General features: G+C 37.4%; 1 protein-coding gene across 6 annotated transcripts in view; it reads left to right on the top strand.

Annotated features, from left to right (window-relative positions):
• LOC106083289 (protein WBSCR14 homolog) overlaps window positions 1-15553 on the top strand; it is a 158629-nt gene extending 143076 nt beyond the window's left edge. For 5 of the 6 annotated variants that reach the window (XM_059364902.1, XM_059364901.1, XM_059364900.1 and 2 more), the window contains exons 15-16: window positions 14517-14646; window positions 14848-15151. In XM_059364902.1, coding sequence (XP_059220885.1) covers window positions 14517-14646; window positions 14848-14981 — 264 coding nt within the window. In that variant the 3' untranslated portion in view covers window positions 14982-15151. Of the gene's footprint in view, window positions 1-14516; window positions 14647-14847; window positions 15152-15196 lie in introns of those variants that run through there. The other variant, XR_009397631.1, reaches the window with a different exon arrangement.
• Window positions 15554-16660: the final 1107 nt, after the last annotated feature.

Genomic DNA, 16660 nt, shown 5'->3' with positions numbered 1-16660 from the left:
TGGGGGATATACTGATTTCGTCATTCTGTTTGTAACTACTCGAAATATTCGTCTGAGACCCCATAAAGTATATATATTCTTGATCGTCGCGACATTTTATGTCGATCTAGCCATGTCCGTCCGTCTGTCCGTCCGTCCGTCTGTCTGTCGAAAGCACGTTAACTTCCGAAGGAGTAAAGCTGGCCGCTTGAAATTTTGCAAAAATACTTCTTATTAGTGTAGGTCGGTTGATATTGTAAATGGGCCATATCGGTCCATGTTTTGATATAGCTGCCATATAAACCGATCTTGGGTCTTGACTTCTTGAGCCTCTAGAGTGCGCAATTCTTATCCGATTGGAATGAAATTTTGCACGACGTGTTTTATTATGATATCCAACAACTGTGCCAAGTATGGTTCGAATCGGTTTGTAACCTGATATAGCTGCCATATAAACCGATCTTGGGTCTTGACTTCTTGAGCCTCTAGAGTGCGCAATTCTTATCCGATTGGAATGAAATTTTGCACGACGTGTTTTATCATGATACCCAACAACTGTGCCACGTATGGTTCAAATCGGTCCATAACCTGATATAGCTGCCATATAAACCGATCTTGGGTCTTGACTTCTTGAGCCTCTAGAGGGCGCAATTCTCATCCGATTGGAATGGAATTTTGCACGACGTGTTTTATCATGATACCCAACAACTGTGCCAAGTATGGTTCAAATCGGTTCATAACCGGATATAGCTGTCATATAAACAGATCTGGGGATTTGACTTCTTGAGCTTCTAGAGGGCACAATTCCTATCCGATTTGGCTGAAATTTTGGATGACGTATTTTATTCTTACTTTCAACAACTGTGTCAAATCACGTTTAAATCGGTCCATAACCTGATACAGCTGCCATATAAACCGATCTGGGATCTTGACTTCTTGATCCCTAGAGGTCGCAATTATTATCCGATATGCCTGAAATTTTGTACGACGGATCCTCTCATGACCATCAACAAACGTGTTTATTATGGTCTGAATCGGTCTATTGCCCGATACAGCTCCCATATAAATCGTTCTCTCTATTTTACTTCTTGAGCCCACAATGGCCGCAATTCTTATTCGAACTGGCTGAAATTTTACACAGGTCTCCAACATATAATTTAATTGTGGTCCGAACCGGACCATATCTTGATATCGCTCTAATAACAGAGCAAATCTTTTCTTATATCCTTTTTTGCCTAAGAAGAGATGCCGGGAAAAGAACTCGACAAATGCGATCCATGGTGGAGGGTATATAAGATTCGGCCCGGCCGAACTTAGCACGCTTTTACTTGTTATATATTATACTAGCTACTAGCTGAACCGTTCCGCTCCGCTGCGCCTTCTTTTACAATATATGGAACAAATGTATCCTTTTAATATTTCTTTTCGATGATTAAAGAGCTTTTACTGAAATACCATGCTGCGAATGTGGTATATGTATGTCACTTGACTTAGAGTATAACAACATAATTGCCTTTATGTGAATCCAATATGATCTTTATTGGTCTATAAATTTGGTTAAGGGTCATTTAAGTTTGGATATTAGATGTTCTCCATTCCTAAAGGACTTTATTTCATTTGAACCCCATATTGCCATGGTCGGTAAATATGTATGTCCGATTTAGGTCTGTTTTCAGCATCGTACTCTACTCTCAAATACCATTTATTTAAACCCCATATTGCCATTGGTTTAAGGGGTATTCATGGGCCCATGAGGCGTCCCCCAGACACTTGGCCTTAAAATTGGATATCAAATTAGAAAACAATCTCCAATACCTTTCATTTGAGTCACATACTGCCATGGTCGGTAAACTTGAACTCTTTGGGGGTGTCCACATTTGGATATCATATTCGTATTGTACAGAAACTTGGTCCCGAATGTGCGTATCAATTTCATATTCTACTCCTCAATGCCTTTCATTTTAGTCCCATATTGCCATGGTCCGTAAATATGTACAATTTAGGGGTGTTTTGGGGAGTGGGGTGGTCCCCGAAACACTTAGCTCTGAAAAATGTCAGCATCGTGCGCTATTTAAGAGGAGTTTATGGGATGAGGTGCCCCCAAACACTTAGGCCACAAATACCTTTCATTTGAGCCCCTTATTCCAATAGTCAGCAAATACGTCCTATTTGGAAGCTGTATGGGGGTGAGGAGGCCCTATAGACACTTTTTCCCGTTCATATCAGATTCATGCTCTACTCCCAAAAACCTTTCATTTGAGCACCATATTGCTATGGTCGGTAAATTTGTCCTCTTTGGGGGTTATTTTGGTTGAGGAGCGCCCCCCAAATACTTGGTCTCGAGTTTGGATATCAGATTCGTTTCCTACTCTTACATACTTTTTATTTCGATAAATATTTCCGATTTAGGGGTGTTTTGTGGCTAGGGTAATCTCCCAAATGTTTGGTCCTAAAGTTGGATATCAGATAGTCTTCTTCTCTTAAATACCTTTCATTTGAATCCCATATTGTCGTGATTGGTCTATATATATGGAGGGTTTTGGGGTAGGTCGGTGCCCCTAGCAAGTCGGTGCACCCCACCCGAAATTTGGATTCCAAATTTTGGTTTCAGATTACTTAAGGGTGATTTTTAAGAGATATACGAACGTTTTTCAAAAAAAAAAAAACACAAAATTTAGAAAATTTCATGAAATCATAATTTGAATTGATAGTTCGTACGGTCCATATAATTTAATGTTTGAAGATCATTTCATGTAAATGTTGACCGTTACAGCGCCTCAAATGGTCCATCCGCTTAGTCCAATTTTGGCATACTCTTTGCAACATTTCGGCCGGTATCTCACGAATAAATGCTTCAATATTGCCTTCCAATACGTCATTGAAGCAGGCTTGTCTGTATAGACATGAGCTTTAACATAGCCCCACATTAAATAGTCTAAAGGCGTTAAATCGCACAATCTGGGCGGCCAATTGACCGGCCCCGGATGTAAAATAAAATGTTCACCGAACTCGCCTCTCAATAAGTCCATTGCTACGCGTGCTGTGTGGCATGTGGCACCGTCTTGTTGAATCCACATGTCATGAACGTCAAGCTTTTGCATTTTGGGCAAAAAAAAAACTTGGATATCATCTCACGGTAGCGCTCACCATTAACAGTAACGTTACGATTCGCATCATCTCTGAAAAATCACGGTCCAATGATTCCAACAGCTCGTAAATCCCAACAAACTGTGGCTTTTTCTGGATGCATTAGTAGCTCTTTTAATGCTTCTGGCTGATCTTCACTCCAAAATCGACAATTATGCTTATTTACGTATCCATTGAGCCAAAAATAAGAAAAAAATTAGCGCGAACTTTCTTAACAGACCACGCATTTTGATACTAAAATTCAAGAATTTACAAGTTTCGTTCGTTTGTAAGACGATTCATGGAAAAATTATAGACCAACCTGAAGATATTTGACCGTGGTACAAAACACGAAACGTTCATGAGCTGTTTTAACCAGTTTTGCCAAAAAAATAATATCTAAAAAATCACCCTTTATAAGAGTGCGTTTCTGAAAATGATGGCAAAGGGAACTCTATATTCACCATGATATCAATATGCGTTATCTGTGAAAATTTCAAGAAAATCGGTTCCGGCATTTTTGAGTCTATACGAAACAGACAAACAAACACAAATTGATTTTTATATATAAGAAAAAGATGTTAGCAGAAGACTGGAGGATTTTTTCACGTTCGACAGCAGTGATTGTGAATTTGTTTCAGTTGCCAATGGGACTGATGTAGCGACTATTCGTAAAGGATTATCTAAATTGGTTATGTATAATTTGGAAGATGTCAAGTCAGAAGTAATCATGGAGGATGTTTTGTACATACTGTCATTTGACGGCAATTTAATATCTGTCTCAAGAATTACAAAAAAATGGTTTTAAAGTACTCTAAAAAAAAAATGACCCAGTGGTTGAGTTAAAATAAACTACTTTCGAATACAGTTTAACTTCATATAGCGCTAAATTTTATTCGTTTTTAGTTTATGCATAAATTTACACCAAATAAACTTCGTTATGGTTCATCGTTAACTAAATGGAGCTAAATTATTCTTTATTCAGTGCATATGATGAACAATCGTGAAAGATATTTCGAACTGAACTCAACTCTATTGCTGGAATAAAATGTTTGAAATTTTTACTGTGTGTTAATACATCTGTAAAAATTTTTGCAAAATCTCTGCTTCTTTTTCGTTCAGTTTTAACTAATCCGCATGAAATAATTCTTTTAATTGTGGATGTTCTATTTATTCTAATATTAATCCTTTGTTTATTTGTTTCCATCCGACATATATATCCTTTGTTTTATTTTAAGCACTATATTTTCCCAGAAGTTCCGTTTCGCCATATCCACAATATTTTATAGTCTGTTGAAAATGAAATTAAAGTTTACAGTATAGAATCATAGTTTTATGTTCAATCAAATAGCTGCAATAAAAGGTGTACGTCCGTCTGTAATTTGTAGTATAAATCAAAGTTAAATAAAGACCAGAATAATTTTTATTTTTTTTTCTAATTTCTAAGCTTAAAAAAATGTCAGGCCATGTCACGCTATATGTTTGGGTTATTCTGAGCAGTGGCGATGATAACTAATTTCCACTATACCATTGCAGTATATTAAATTTCTTCCTGTAGTTGTGTTTTGAGACGAGAAAGAACAGGTAAAAGCGTGCTAAGTTCGGCCAGGCCGAATTTTATATACCTCCTCCTCCACCATAAATGGCATTTGTCGAGTTCTTTTCCCATATCTCATTTTAGGCAAACAAAAGATAAAAGAAAAGAATTGATTTTATATTGGAGCTATATCAAGTTATGGTCCGATTCGGACCATAATTGAATTGAATGCTGGAGACCAAAGTAGTAGTAGAAGTCATTGTGTAAAATTTTAGCCAATTCGAGTAAGAATTGCGCTCTTTAGGGGCTCAAGAAGTAAAATAGAGAGATCGGTTTATATAGGAGCTGTATCAGGCTATAGATCGATTCGGACCATATTTGACACATATGTTGAAGATCATGGGAGAAGCCGTTGTACATTGGATAATAATTATGCCCTCTGGAGGCTCAAGAAATCAAGATCCCAGATCAGTTTAAATGGCAGCTATATCAGGTTATTGATCGATTTGAACCATATTTGACACAGTTGTTAGAAGTCATAACAAAACACCTCATGCTTAATTTCAGCCAAATCGGATAAGAATTGCGCGCTCTATTGGCTCAAGAAGTCAATATTCAAGAACGGTTTATATGGCAGTTATATCAGGTTATGAACCGATTTAACGCATACTTAACACAATTGTTGGAAGTCATAACAAAACACGTCGTGCAAAATTTCAGCCAAAAAAGGATAGGAATTGCGCCCTCTAGACGCTCAAGAAGTCAAAACCCCAGATTGGTTTATATGACACCTATATCAATTTATGAACCTATTTCAACCATAATCAGCACATTTGTTGGAAGTCATAATAAAGCACCTCATGCAAAATTTCAGCCAAATCGGACAAGACTTGGCTCTAGTGGCTCAAGAAGTCAAGGTCCAAGATCGGTTTATATGACAGCTATATCAAAACATGAACCGATATAGTCCATTTACAATCCCTACCGACCTACACTAATAAGAAGTATTTGTGCAAAATTTCAAGCGGCTAGCTTTACTCCTTCGACATTTAGACAGACAGGCGGACGTACGGACATGGCTAGATCGACTCAAAATATAATGACGATCAAGAATATATATACTTTATGGGTCTTAGACGAATATTTCGAGGAGTTACAAACAGAATGACGAAATTAGTATATATGGTGGAGGGTATAAAAACATTATTTGAATAGACAGAAGAGATGGATATCGTAACTCGCCAAATTTACATTTTTCATTTTTGTTCTTGTTACCGTGCACGAATTTTTTTTGGCGAATGCATACATCAGAATGGTTTGCATGGTTTCAGCTTTTACATGTGTGTGTGCTGATTCCTTTTTGTCGGTGGCACATGCATCTGCATTGATCTGAATGGTTTATGACGTTGCGCATGACGCTCAACTGCCTATTGCCTTATTTTTATTTATTATGAACACAGGCGGTTTCCAGTAACATTCTACAGTAAACATGTAGATATTCTACGTTTTTAATCGATTAATGATTGCACGACTGACAAACAAGGTGTTTAACCATCTCTGTTACAAAATCTGTCAACCTAAGTTTATTTTTAATAAAATTTTAAGTTACAAATTGTATTTCAATAGGTCTGTTCGCGTAATTTTTCAGTAAAAATTTGCAAGAGAGCAAGAGCCATTTTAATCTTTTTAAAAAAATTGCAAGCAAAAATACGCGAACGACTTCCAGTTAAAATTTGCAGAATAGCTGATTTTTGTTTTGGTTGGTTTTTTATTTGCTTGCTTAGGAAAACAATTGTTTTAAAATTTAAAATTCCGGCGAGGTAAGGTATTTTCCTTAGATAAACGTCAATTTATTGACCCGAGAGTGACAAGGCTAGAAGGGCAGCCATTCGTCGTATCCGTGATCTTCGTGCTGCTAGAGAGCCATCACAATTTACCGTTCACAATGCTACAAATGTCATTCGTGGCGCCAAGTCGCTGCCCAGATAGAATCTCTACACTGATGATGAAGAATCTGGATCTACCTGGAGTCGAGTACCTTACAACTGTCCTCAGCCTGTCTGAACACTATTATAGTAGCCCATGTTTGGAAGATGGGCGGTGTGATCCCGCTACTGAAAGCTGAAAAGGACACAAGCAAATCGAGTCGTACAGACCGATCTCCCTTCTCTCATAAGTAGCCAAGACGCATGAAAGACTAACCCTGCCGATTCTCCCGTTGGACAATTTCCATTCGCCGAGCATGAATTTCTAAGGCTGCATAGGACTACAACTGCTTTACATGCCATCACTTTACACAAAAGTAGAAACAGCGTTCTCAAGTCCTTTGTCAGCAGCTTGGTGTGTTGACAAAGAAACATTGGACTAACCACGTACAAAGAAATTATCCGGTCTGGGTAATTACAGATGAATAAAACTTACTAAAAATTCGGAATTTTTCCTTGTTTTAATCAAAATTTATTTAAATTAGATGAAAATTAACTAACTTATTTGGAATAAGCATTTTACATTATTTTATGCGCACCATTTTTCTAAGTGTAGAATTTCAAAATAGGCAGTGTAAAATTAAAACTGCAAATGGTAAAGCAATTGGTTTCCCAGATGTACGTAATGTATTGTTTTTGTCTCAGACAAAAGACTAACCAAGCAATGTTAGCCAAATGTAGTTCTCACAACTATTGGGTTGCCCAAAAAGTAATTGCGGATTTTTTAAAAGAAAGTAAATGCATTTTTAATAAAACTTAGAATGAACTTTAATCAAATATACTTTTTTACACTTTTTTTCTAAAGCAAGCTAAAAGTAACAGCTTATAACTGACAGAAGAAAGAATGCAATTACAGAGTCACAAGCTGTGAAAAAATTTGTCAATGCCGACTATATGAAAAATCCGCAATTACTTTTTGGGCAACCCAATATGTACATTTTCGGCATAAAGTTTTCGGGCGCAGAAACGTCAATGTCGTGAAAGGCGCAGAAACATCAATGCGATGAGTGATTTTAAAATGGTTGGTTGTGGTATAAAACAAATGTGGTATAAAACAAAAAATATTCAGAAACATAATCCAACGCAGTTTTGGATTTAATTCAGTCGGATGTTTGCGGGCCAATGCAAATTAAAACACTTTCATTGAAGATTTTAGTCTATATACAAAAATTTATCTTTAAATAACAAAGCTTAGGTTTAGAAGATTCAAAAATATATGGAAATGGCGAATAATAAGTTTGGCAAATACCTTTATATCCTCAAATCAGATAGTGGAGGGGAGCATATGTCGAAACATGCCCAAAGTTATATGGATTCAAAAGTTATCTTTAATCTGTGTGGTGTTCATTGATATCACGCGAAGTTTAGCTGTAAGCTACCGGGCGTATCCACGGGTTGCGTATAGTGGAATGCTCCATTCGGAGTAGCTGCAATTGCAGCCGCGAACAATCAGCGGTATCGAGCGGAGAGTCTCAGTGACAGCCCGGGATGCACCGATTCTTGCACAAATACTGAGTGCCTATGATGCTTGATATGACATGGCGAGTTATTGGCGCCTTTCAATAATGACCACCCTGTTCCTGCGGCGATCGATCCTTTGGACCGAAACGAGCTGGTTCACCACCTCCACATATAGACATATGGCTACGACGTTATAATAGCGTTGCAGATAAAATTGTTTTTGTTGGTTTTGCTGACGCCGGGCCGAGGCTAATTTCGACCGCAAATCTAATTCTGGATTTATTTTCAAAAATAACGGTGGTACAATAAATTGGTCATGTAGAAAGCAAACTTGTGTATTCCTCTCCTTAACTTAAGCAGAGTTCGTATCTCCATCGGAAGTATGCAAAGAGACAATTTGGCTACGAGCCCTTTTAAGCGATGTGATGCTAAAACAAGGTCAACCGACAAAATTTTTTGTGGATAATCAAAGTGTTTTGCGTACAATAAAAGATGAGAAACTAAGCAATAGGACTAAGCACACCGATACCAAAATTTGTTTTATCAAAGACTACCCGAGTAAAAAAAAGTTGATATCGTCAGATCCAATTATATCTAATCTTATATATAAAAATCAATTGTTTGTTTGTATGTTTGTGTGTTCCTTATAGACTCAGAAACGACTGAACCGATTTTCTTGAAATTTTCACAGATGGTGCATAATGATCCCGTGGTTAAAATAGGGTACTATTGGGTTGCCCAAAAAGTAATTGCGGATTTTTCTTATAGTCGGCGTTGACAAATTTTTTCACAGCTTGTGACTCTGTAATTGCATTCTTTCTTCTGTCAGTTATCAGCTGTTACTTTTAGCTTGCTTTAGAAAAAAAGTGTAAAAAAAGTATATTTGATTAAAGTTCATTCTAAGTTTTTTTAAAAATGCATTTACTTTCTTTTAAAAAATCCGCAATTACTTTTTGGCCAACCCAATATATTTTCAAGGCCAACTCACTGAGTGGCCGCCCATCCCCCGGTCACTTTTGCCGACTATGGAAATATGGGGCTCAAATTAAAGGTGTTTGGGAGTTGACCACGTATCTGATATCAACATTAGGGACCAACTGTCTAGGGGACGCCCCACCACTATAACAACCCCCAAATAGGACATATTGGCTCACCAAAACAATTTGGGTCGTAAAGAGAGTGGAACTAAATATTTATAGTTTATAGGGCCAATATCCCAAACCGGACATATTTGCTGACTTTTCAATAAGGAGTTTAAATGAGATTTGAAAACGAATTTGATATCCAATTTTGAGGACAATGGCAATATGGGGTTCAAATAAATGATATATAGATATATGAGAATTGAGCACGTTGCTGATATATTTTCCGGGCTTAGTGTTTGGGTGACCACCCTAATCCCTAAAACACCCCTAAATAGGCCGTATATACCGACCATGTCAATGTGGAGGTTAAATGAAAGGTATTGGGGGGTAGAGAAAGAATTGATACCCACTTTCGGGACCAATTTTCTGGGGGTCAACCCCTTTCCCGAAATACCCCACAAGCAGCAAGTTTTAGCAAGTTTATGTGGTATTTAAGATTAGAAAACGAATTTGATAAAGTACTTTGGGCCATTTGTTTGGGGGATGCCTCATCGTGTAAACTCCCCTAAACCAATAGCAATATGTGGTTTAAATAAATGGTTTTTGAAAGAAGAGCACGATGCTGATATTTTTCAAGGCCAAGTGCCTGGGGGACTACCTCACCCTCGAAAACACCCCTAAATCAGATATCATAAGAGTAGCGGGCTGAAATAAAGTATTTTAATAATGGAGTACACCTTACATCCAAACTAAAATTCGTAGACCAATAAAGATCATATGGGATTCGGACAAAGGCACTTATATTGTTAAACAATTAGTCAAGCGATACTATATTCGTAGCATGGTATTTCACTAAAAGCTCTTTAATTGTCGAAAATAAATATTCCAAGAAAACTTTTGTTCCATATAAAGTAAAAGAAGGCGCAGCGGAGCGGGCCCGGGTCAGCTAGTTATATATAAAAGATATAATTATATATGGTCCGATATCCAATTATATATATAAATTTGAATTTGTGTTTGTTTGTATGTTTGTGGGTTTGTAAATTTGTTTGTTCCGTATAGACTCAAAAACAGCTGAACCGATTTGTTTCAAATTTTCACGAATTGTGGGGAGTGACCCGAAAAGAGCAAAAGGATATATAATTTATTGATATTGGTGGGGGGCGGACCCTCCACCTTATCCTAGAAGTACGACTCCAAAATAAAATTGAACCGATCGGGACAATATGGGATTCAAATGAAAGGTATTCAAAAGTAGACTTCGACTTTCATATTAAAAATTGGATCCAAGTAACTGGGGGCCGCCCCGACCCCAAAACCCCCTAAAATAGGTTTATTGGACGATAATGACAATTTGGAAAATGGTTAGGAAGGTGGAAAAGGCTTTTTAGTTTGTTGATATTGGAAGGGGACGGACCCTCCCCCGTTACCCCAAAATCACTACCTAAAATCAAAAGTAGACCGATAGGGGCTATAAGGGTATCAAATAAAAGGTATTGGGGAGTAGAATACGAATATGGTATTAAATCTTGGGAAGAAGTATGCGAGGGGTCGTCCAACCGCAAAAACTTCCCCAAACAAACATTTTGGACGTAAATATCGATATGGGACTCAAATAAAAGGTATTCGGGACTAGACTACGAATATGATATAAAAAAGAGGTCAAAGTAATTGGGGGTCGCCCCACCCTCTAATGGGAATATAATTCGATCCTAGCTGGATGAGCTTCAAATTAAAGGCATTTGGTAGCAGATTACGAATATGACTTCAAACTTTGTGTCCAAGAATCTAGGTGGTGCTTTACCTCCCCATTAAAACAATCAAGTGATATTTATTTTGAAGTGGAGTGCGTCATTCAAATTTGTGCTCAAGTGGCAGATGGACTGAGGCGCCCCTCACCAAACGGCGCTATACACCAATTATGACAATGTGGGATTGAATTCAATGTATAAGGTTGTGGACTGCGAATATGATATTATTCTTCTCATATATCTAGTGGACCACCTCACCTCAAAGCAGTTGATCAATAATAATGACCTAATAGGACACTGCCGCCGTACCCCCAAAGTTATGACGTTCAGTGTGATAGGAGCAGTTGCAAACCTTGAGTCAAGGTGGTCGCCATTTTTAGTTCATCTACAAGGAGCCTTCTTTTCCTAGACAAGTCCAAACAACGTGCTGCTGGGCGACACTTTCATGTTGAAAAGTTTTACATGGTTAAATTACTAAGACTTGTCGCCATCGCACCTAATATAAAGACCGGCAAATTAGTTCTTTACCACTGAGAATCATTTAATATGGCAATTTGATTTCAACAGGTAGCCATATATATGGCAGGTAGCCAAGCAAGTAGCAGCACTGACAAAGGAAATCTATAGACTCATAACGTATGTTCAAAAAAGCTCTAACAGATGGGAGAAATGTACAATTCTCAGTCGTTTATATGTGATTGCGCAAGCATCCGGGCGACATGGAACGGAGAGCTTTTAAGTTATTAAAGTCTAAACCTTTCCCTTATCGATGGCAGCACTAGCATTTAAATAAGCGCCATCTGTTTGCAAATGGATCAACTGAATGGCGACGCCACCACGAACAGAGAGAGGGCAGAGTGGTAAAAATTGATTATGCAACATTTATCTTTGTTATGGCAACCTATCGGTCCTTAAAATAAAGAAATTAAAATATAGGAATTTCCTTGCGGTTGTTTGCTGTATTATTTTTTTGAATTTCCCACCCTAAGATGGGCCTTAACAATATGTGTTTCAGGTAGTTTAAGTGGCTATATTTGCTATAGATAAAAATTTATTTAGTAGAGTGCGAATATCCAAGTTTAGGTTTAACTGTTAGAGGGGAAGGCTCAACGAACGTACATAGAATCAGAGCTCTTGAATAGTAGGTTACGTTACTGAGGTGAGATTATTCTACGTCTTGAAAGCGAAAGCTCAGTGGAGCGGGTTTGATTGAAAATTTAACTCAAAAATAAGAAGCCTTCTTTTTATAGTCGAGTCCAAGTGGCGTGCCGATAAGCACACATTTTTTTCGTTTTGTCACTCGATTTGTTCGCCAAGTCATTGAAAACAGAAATTTTCTCTTTATAAAATTAGCTGTTTTCATTTACTTGGCGAACGAATCGAGTGACAACAAGTAAAAGCGGGAAAAGTTCGGCAAAGCCGAATCTTACATACCCTCTACCATGGATGGATTTCATTTGTCATTTTTTTCCCCGATATCTCATTACTAGCAAACAAAGGATAATATATAAAAATTGCAAAGCTATTGGAGCTAGTTCAGGTTATGCTTGGTTTGGCTGTTAAAGACTATAGTAGATGTCGTTGCGACAAATGTCAGCAAAAATTGGATAAGAATTGAGCCCTATAATGGCTTTAGAATTAAAATCGGGAGATCGGTTCATATGGGAGCTATATCAGGTTATGGACCCAATCAGACCATATTTGGCACATATGTGGAAGATCATAGGAGAAGTCGTTTAAATAATGTTTAGCCAAATCGCATAAGAATTGCGCCCCCTAAAGGCTCAGAGAGTCAAATTATGAGATCGGTTTATAAGGGAGCAACATCAAGTTTTAAACCGGTTTGAACCATACTTAGCACAAATGTTGAAAGTCATAACAAAATATCTTATTAAAAATTTCTGCCAAATCGGATAAAAATTGCGCCCTGTAGTGGCTCATGAAGTCAAGATCCAAAATCGGCTAATATGGCAGGTATATCAAAACATGGACCAATATGATCCATTCAAAATCCCAACTGACCTACACTAATAGGAAGCATTTGTGCAAAATTACATGCGCCTAGCTTTATCCCTTCGAAAGGTAGCGTGCTTCCGACAGATGGACGGACCGAGATGGCTAAATCGACTAAGAATGTCAAGACGATCAAATATATACATATATACTTTGTTGGGTCTCTGATGAATATTTCGATGGTTAACAAACGGAATGACGAAATTAAATTATAAGGGATGGTTTAAAAAGAAAAAACAAATTTAGTGGTCTAGGCCGTAAGGTTTTGTGCTGAAGTCTTAAATGGATAATGATTATTGCCGCAACTATTATTGAAGGAATATCCAGTGCAGAACATTTTTTCTGATATTTTTGGCATGGGTAAGCCGAAGATGGTTACAGGAGAGTGTGCTCAAAGTTGATCATATGCTTTTCACTACTGTTTTGACAAGTTGTCTGTCCTTCAAATAAATAAAATAAAGGAACTAACCTTTGACTGTTTTCGGTACTATTTGTTTAACCCTCCTACCCTGGGACAAGCTTCCCCAACAGTCTAAAAGTTCTATAAAAACATGGCTTCAAAATATATACGTAACTTAGTGAGTGCAAAGAAGAGTAATTGAAAAGAAAGTTATAATTCATATGATGTAAAAGGAAGCGCTGTGAAGCGGGCCGGGCGCAGCTATAATTATATATAATTGGATATGGCCATTTGGATCTAATTAAATCCAACTATATCGTATCCAAGATATATTTGGAACTGACCATATCAACTTTTTTTACTCAGGTATGTAAAGAAAAATCAAATCGTTTGTATGTATCGTCCAACAGAAACAATGATCAAACTAATTAAATTCCGAGAGCAGGCTGGAGTCCTAATTGAGGAAGGGTGTTAGATTTAAATTTATACTTAACACAATTTTTATTTTGTATCAATTTTTTATACACTCCACCATAGGATGGGGGAATATTATTTTCGTCATTCTGTTTGTAACACCTCGAAATATGCGTCTGAGACCCCATAATGTATATATATTCTTGATCGTCATGTCATTTTAGGTCTGTGGAAAGCACGCTAACTTTCGAAGGAGTAAAGCTAGCCGCTTGAAATTTTGCACAAATACTTTTTATTAGTGTAGGTCGGTTGGGATTGTAAACGGGCCATATCGGTCCATGTTTTGATATAGCTGCCATATAAACCGATCTTGGGTCTTGACTTCTTGAGCCTCTAGAGGGCGCAATTCTCATCCGATTTGGCAGAAATTTTGTACAACGGCTTCTCTTATGACCTTCAACATGAGTGTTCAATACAGAAATAACTTTTTCAGTCGTCTTATAATTAAAGCTTCGTTGAATATTGTTTTGTAAATGGCTCTAACGCTTACTCTAATTGTAATTGCACATATAACTTTTTTCTTCAGCCTTTTCAATTAAATTTTTTTTTTAAATACAAAACAAAATATAATAAACTTTGTTAAAATCACGACATTCATTGCAAGATGGGAAGTAAAAGTTTTGGTGAGAGGTGGCGTCAGTTTCCAAACACAAAAAGTTCAAAGTTTACAGCAAATTAATATGAAAAAAATTTATTAATTTTTAGCTTGGCCTTATATTGGAACCGCTGCTGTCATCTTATACAACTACTGTCTCCAGTGCTAGCCTAGATGAATTAAGGCGCACAGCCTTTTTGTGGGTGGACCAACACTGTTCTCTCATTGATCTGAGGCCAGGTAGGTACTGAGCAGCCGTGTTCATAAAAGGTTATGAAGGCTTTATAAACCACTAATTGCCAATTCGACCAGAAACCGTAGCCTTCTTAAACCATTTTGGGTACTTTAAAACTTCACTGGTAACTTTTCGTGAACACGGCAGAAAGTGTATCAAATGACTTTTATACTTATTTTTAAATTCTTTTTTTAATACTCGCACAGCTGTCTCGAACAAATTGAAATATCTTTCGATGAAGACAGACATACTATCAGATCCGCCATCAACACTTCGGGAAGAAGTTGCTAAAGCTGTGAACAATACAGGTGGACAACATCCGAATTTACATGGATCATAGGAGTAAACTGTGAAACGATATACATATGTGCATGCTCTCGTGCCTGTACATATGTGTAGGTGTAAAAAATAATATTTTTAGAAGTTTTGTAAGCTTGCTTCATTTTATTTCTTTACTTGTTCGTCTTTTTCTCTTTTGTAGAAAATACATAGTAGCTAATTTAAAAGTGATATATTCTGATGATTTTTAAAAAGATGTAAATGTTATTCTTTTAGGCCGTAATCACTAAGATAGTCCTTCGACTTACATGCCCAAATTGGCAGAATGCTCTTTGAAGGTAGTGCAGATTTATAATGCCTCTCTCCTTTCTTACGCCAATCCGAGCGTTACTCGTTGTATCTCAAAGCCGAACTGCCTCATTTGGCAACCGACAGGTCGAGTGCGGTGCACCCGCTGATAATCATACTATATTTGTTGTATCCTACGTGGCTAGAATTTAAGCTGTTTATTAAATTTATCAATGTCGTCGCAAAAATTACCAAATTCTGTACCATACCAAATAGTTTTGACCATATTTGTAGTGATACAGCCAAATGTTAATAAAGACACGCAAGGCAATATCCAGTAGTTAAGTTGGGCAATTTTAGACTTTTTCAATCCGAACATGTAGCGCAACATAACGCGCGGATTCAGTTTCGGTGATTTTTTTGAGGTTAGGATTTTCATGCATTAGTATTTGACAGATCACGTGGGATTTCAGACATGGTGTCAAAGAGAAAGATGCTCAGTATGCTTTGACATTTCATCATGAATAGACTTACTAACGAGCAACGCTTGCAAATCATTGAATTTTATTACCAAAATCAGTGTTCGGTTCGAAATGTGTTCATTCACCGTAACGTTGCGTCCAACAGCATCTTTGAAAAAATACGGTCCAATGATTCCACCAGCGTACAAACCACACCAAACAGTGCATTTTTCGGGATGCATGGGCAGTTCTTGAACGGCTTCTGGTTGCTCTTCACTCCAAATGCGGCAATTTTGCTTATTTACGTAGCCATTCAACCAGAAATGAGCCTCATCGCTGAACAAAATTTGTCGATAAAAAAGCGGATTTTCTGCCAACTTTTCTAGGGCCCATTCACTGAAAATGATTTGCAAGCGTTGCTCGTTAGTAAGTCTATTCATGATGAAATGTCAAAGCATACTGAGCATCTTTCTCTTTGACACCATGTCTGAAATCCCACGTGATCTGTCAAATACTAATGCATGAAAATCCTAACCTCAAAAAATCAAGTTTTTTAGTATGCAGTGCAAATCATGTGTTTTCGGCTTTTAAGGCATGGTGTTGACAACTACCCAGCACTGGTTCTTATTATACATATATAATTAAAATAAAACTCAATTTACGTAGGTAAAGTTAATGGTAGAACACAACAGATGCTTCATTTTTGTTATTGTGTTAGTAACGCTATCTTCTTCCTATACCTTGCCGGTTTGGGAAGAACAACAGTGTAGGTTCATCATGTTCATATTTAAAGTTGTAAAGTGGAGATGCGCAAATTGTTTTCAACATATATCTACAATAGAATCGCGATAATCCTTACCCCGCTTGTTGTTAATGTAGCCACATTTTCACGTTGAGGTGGCGATCCTCGTCAAACTCCAGTAGGTGAAAAGTAGGTCCAAAGGACCGATTGGCGCAGGAACAGGGAGGCCATTGGTTATTAAAGGGCGCC

The sequence above is a fragment of the Stomoxys calcitrans genome, chromosome 3 (genome assembly GCF_963082655.1).
Source record: "Stomoxys calcitrans chromosome 3, idStoCalc2.1, whole genome shotgun sequence".
NCBI classification, from domain to species: domain Eukaryota; kingdom Metazoa; phylum Arthropoda; class Insecta; order Diptera; family Muscidae; genus Stomoxys; species Stomoxys calcitrans.
The sequence above is the reverse complement of the archived record's forward strand: the minus strand, read 5'-3'. Positions and strand labels throughout refer to the sequence as shown.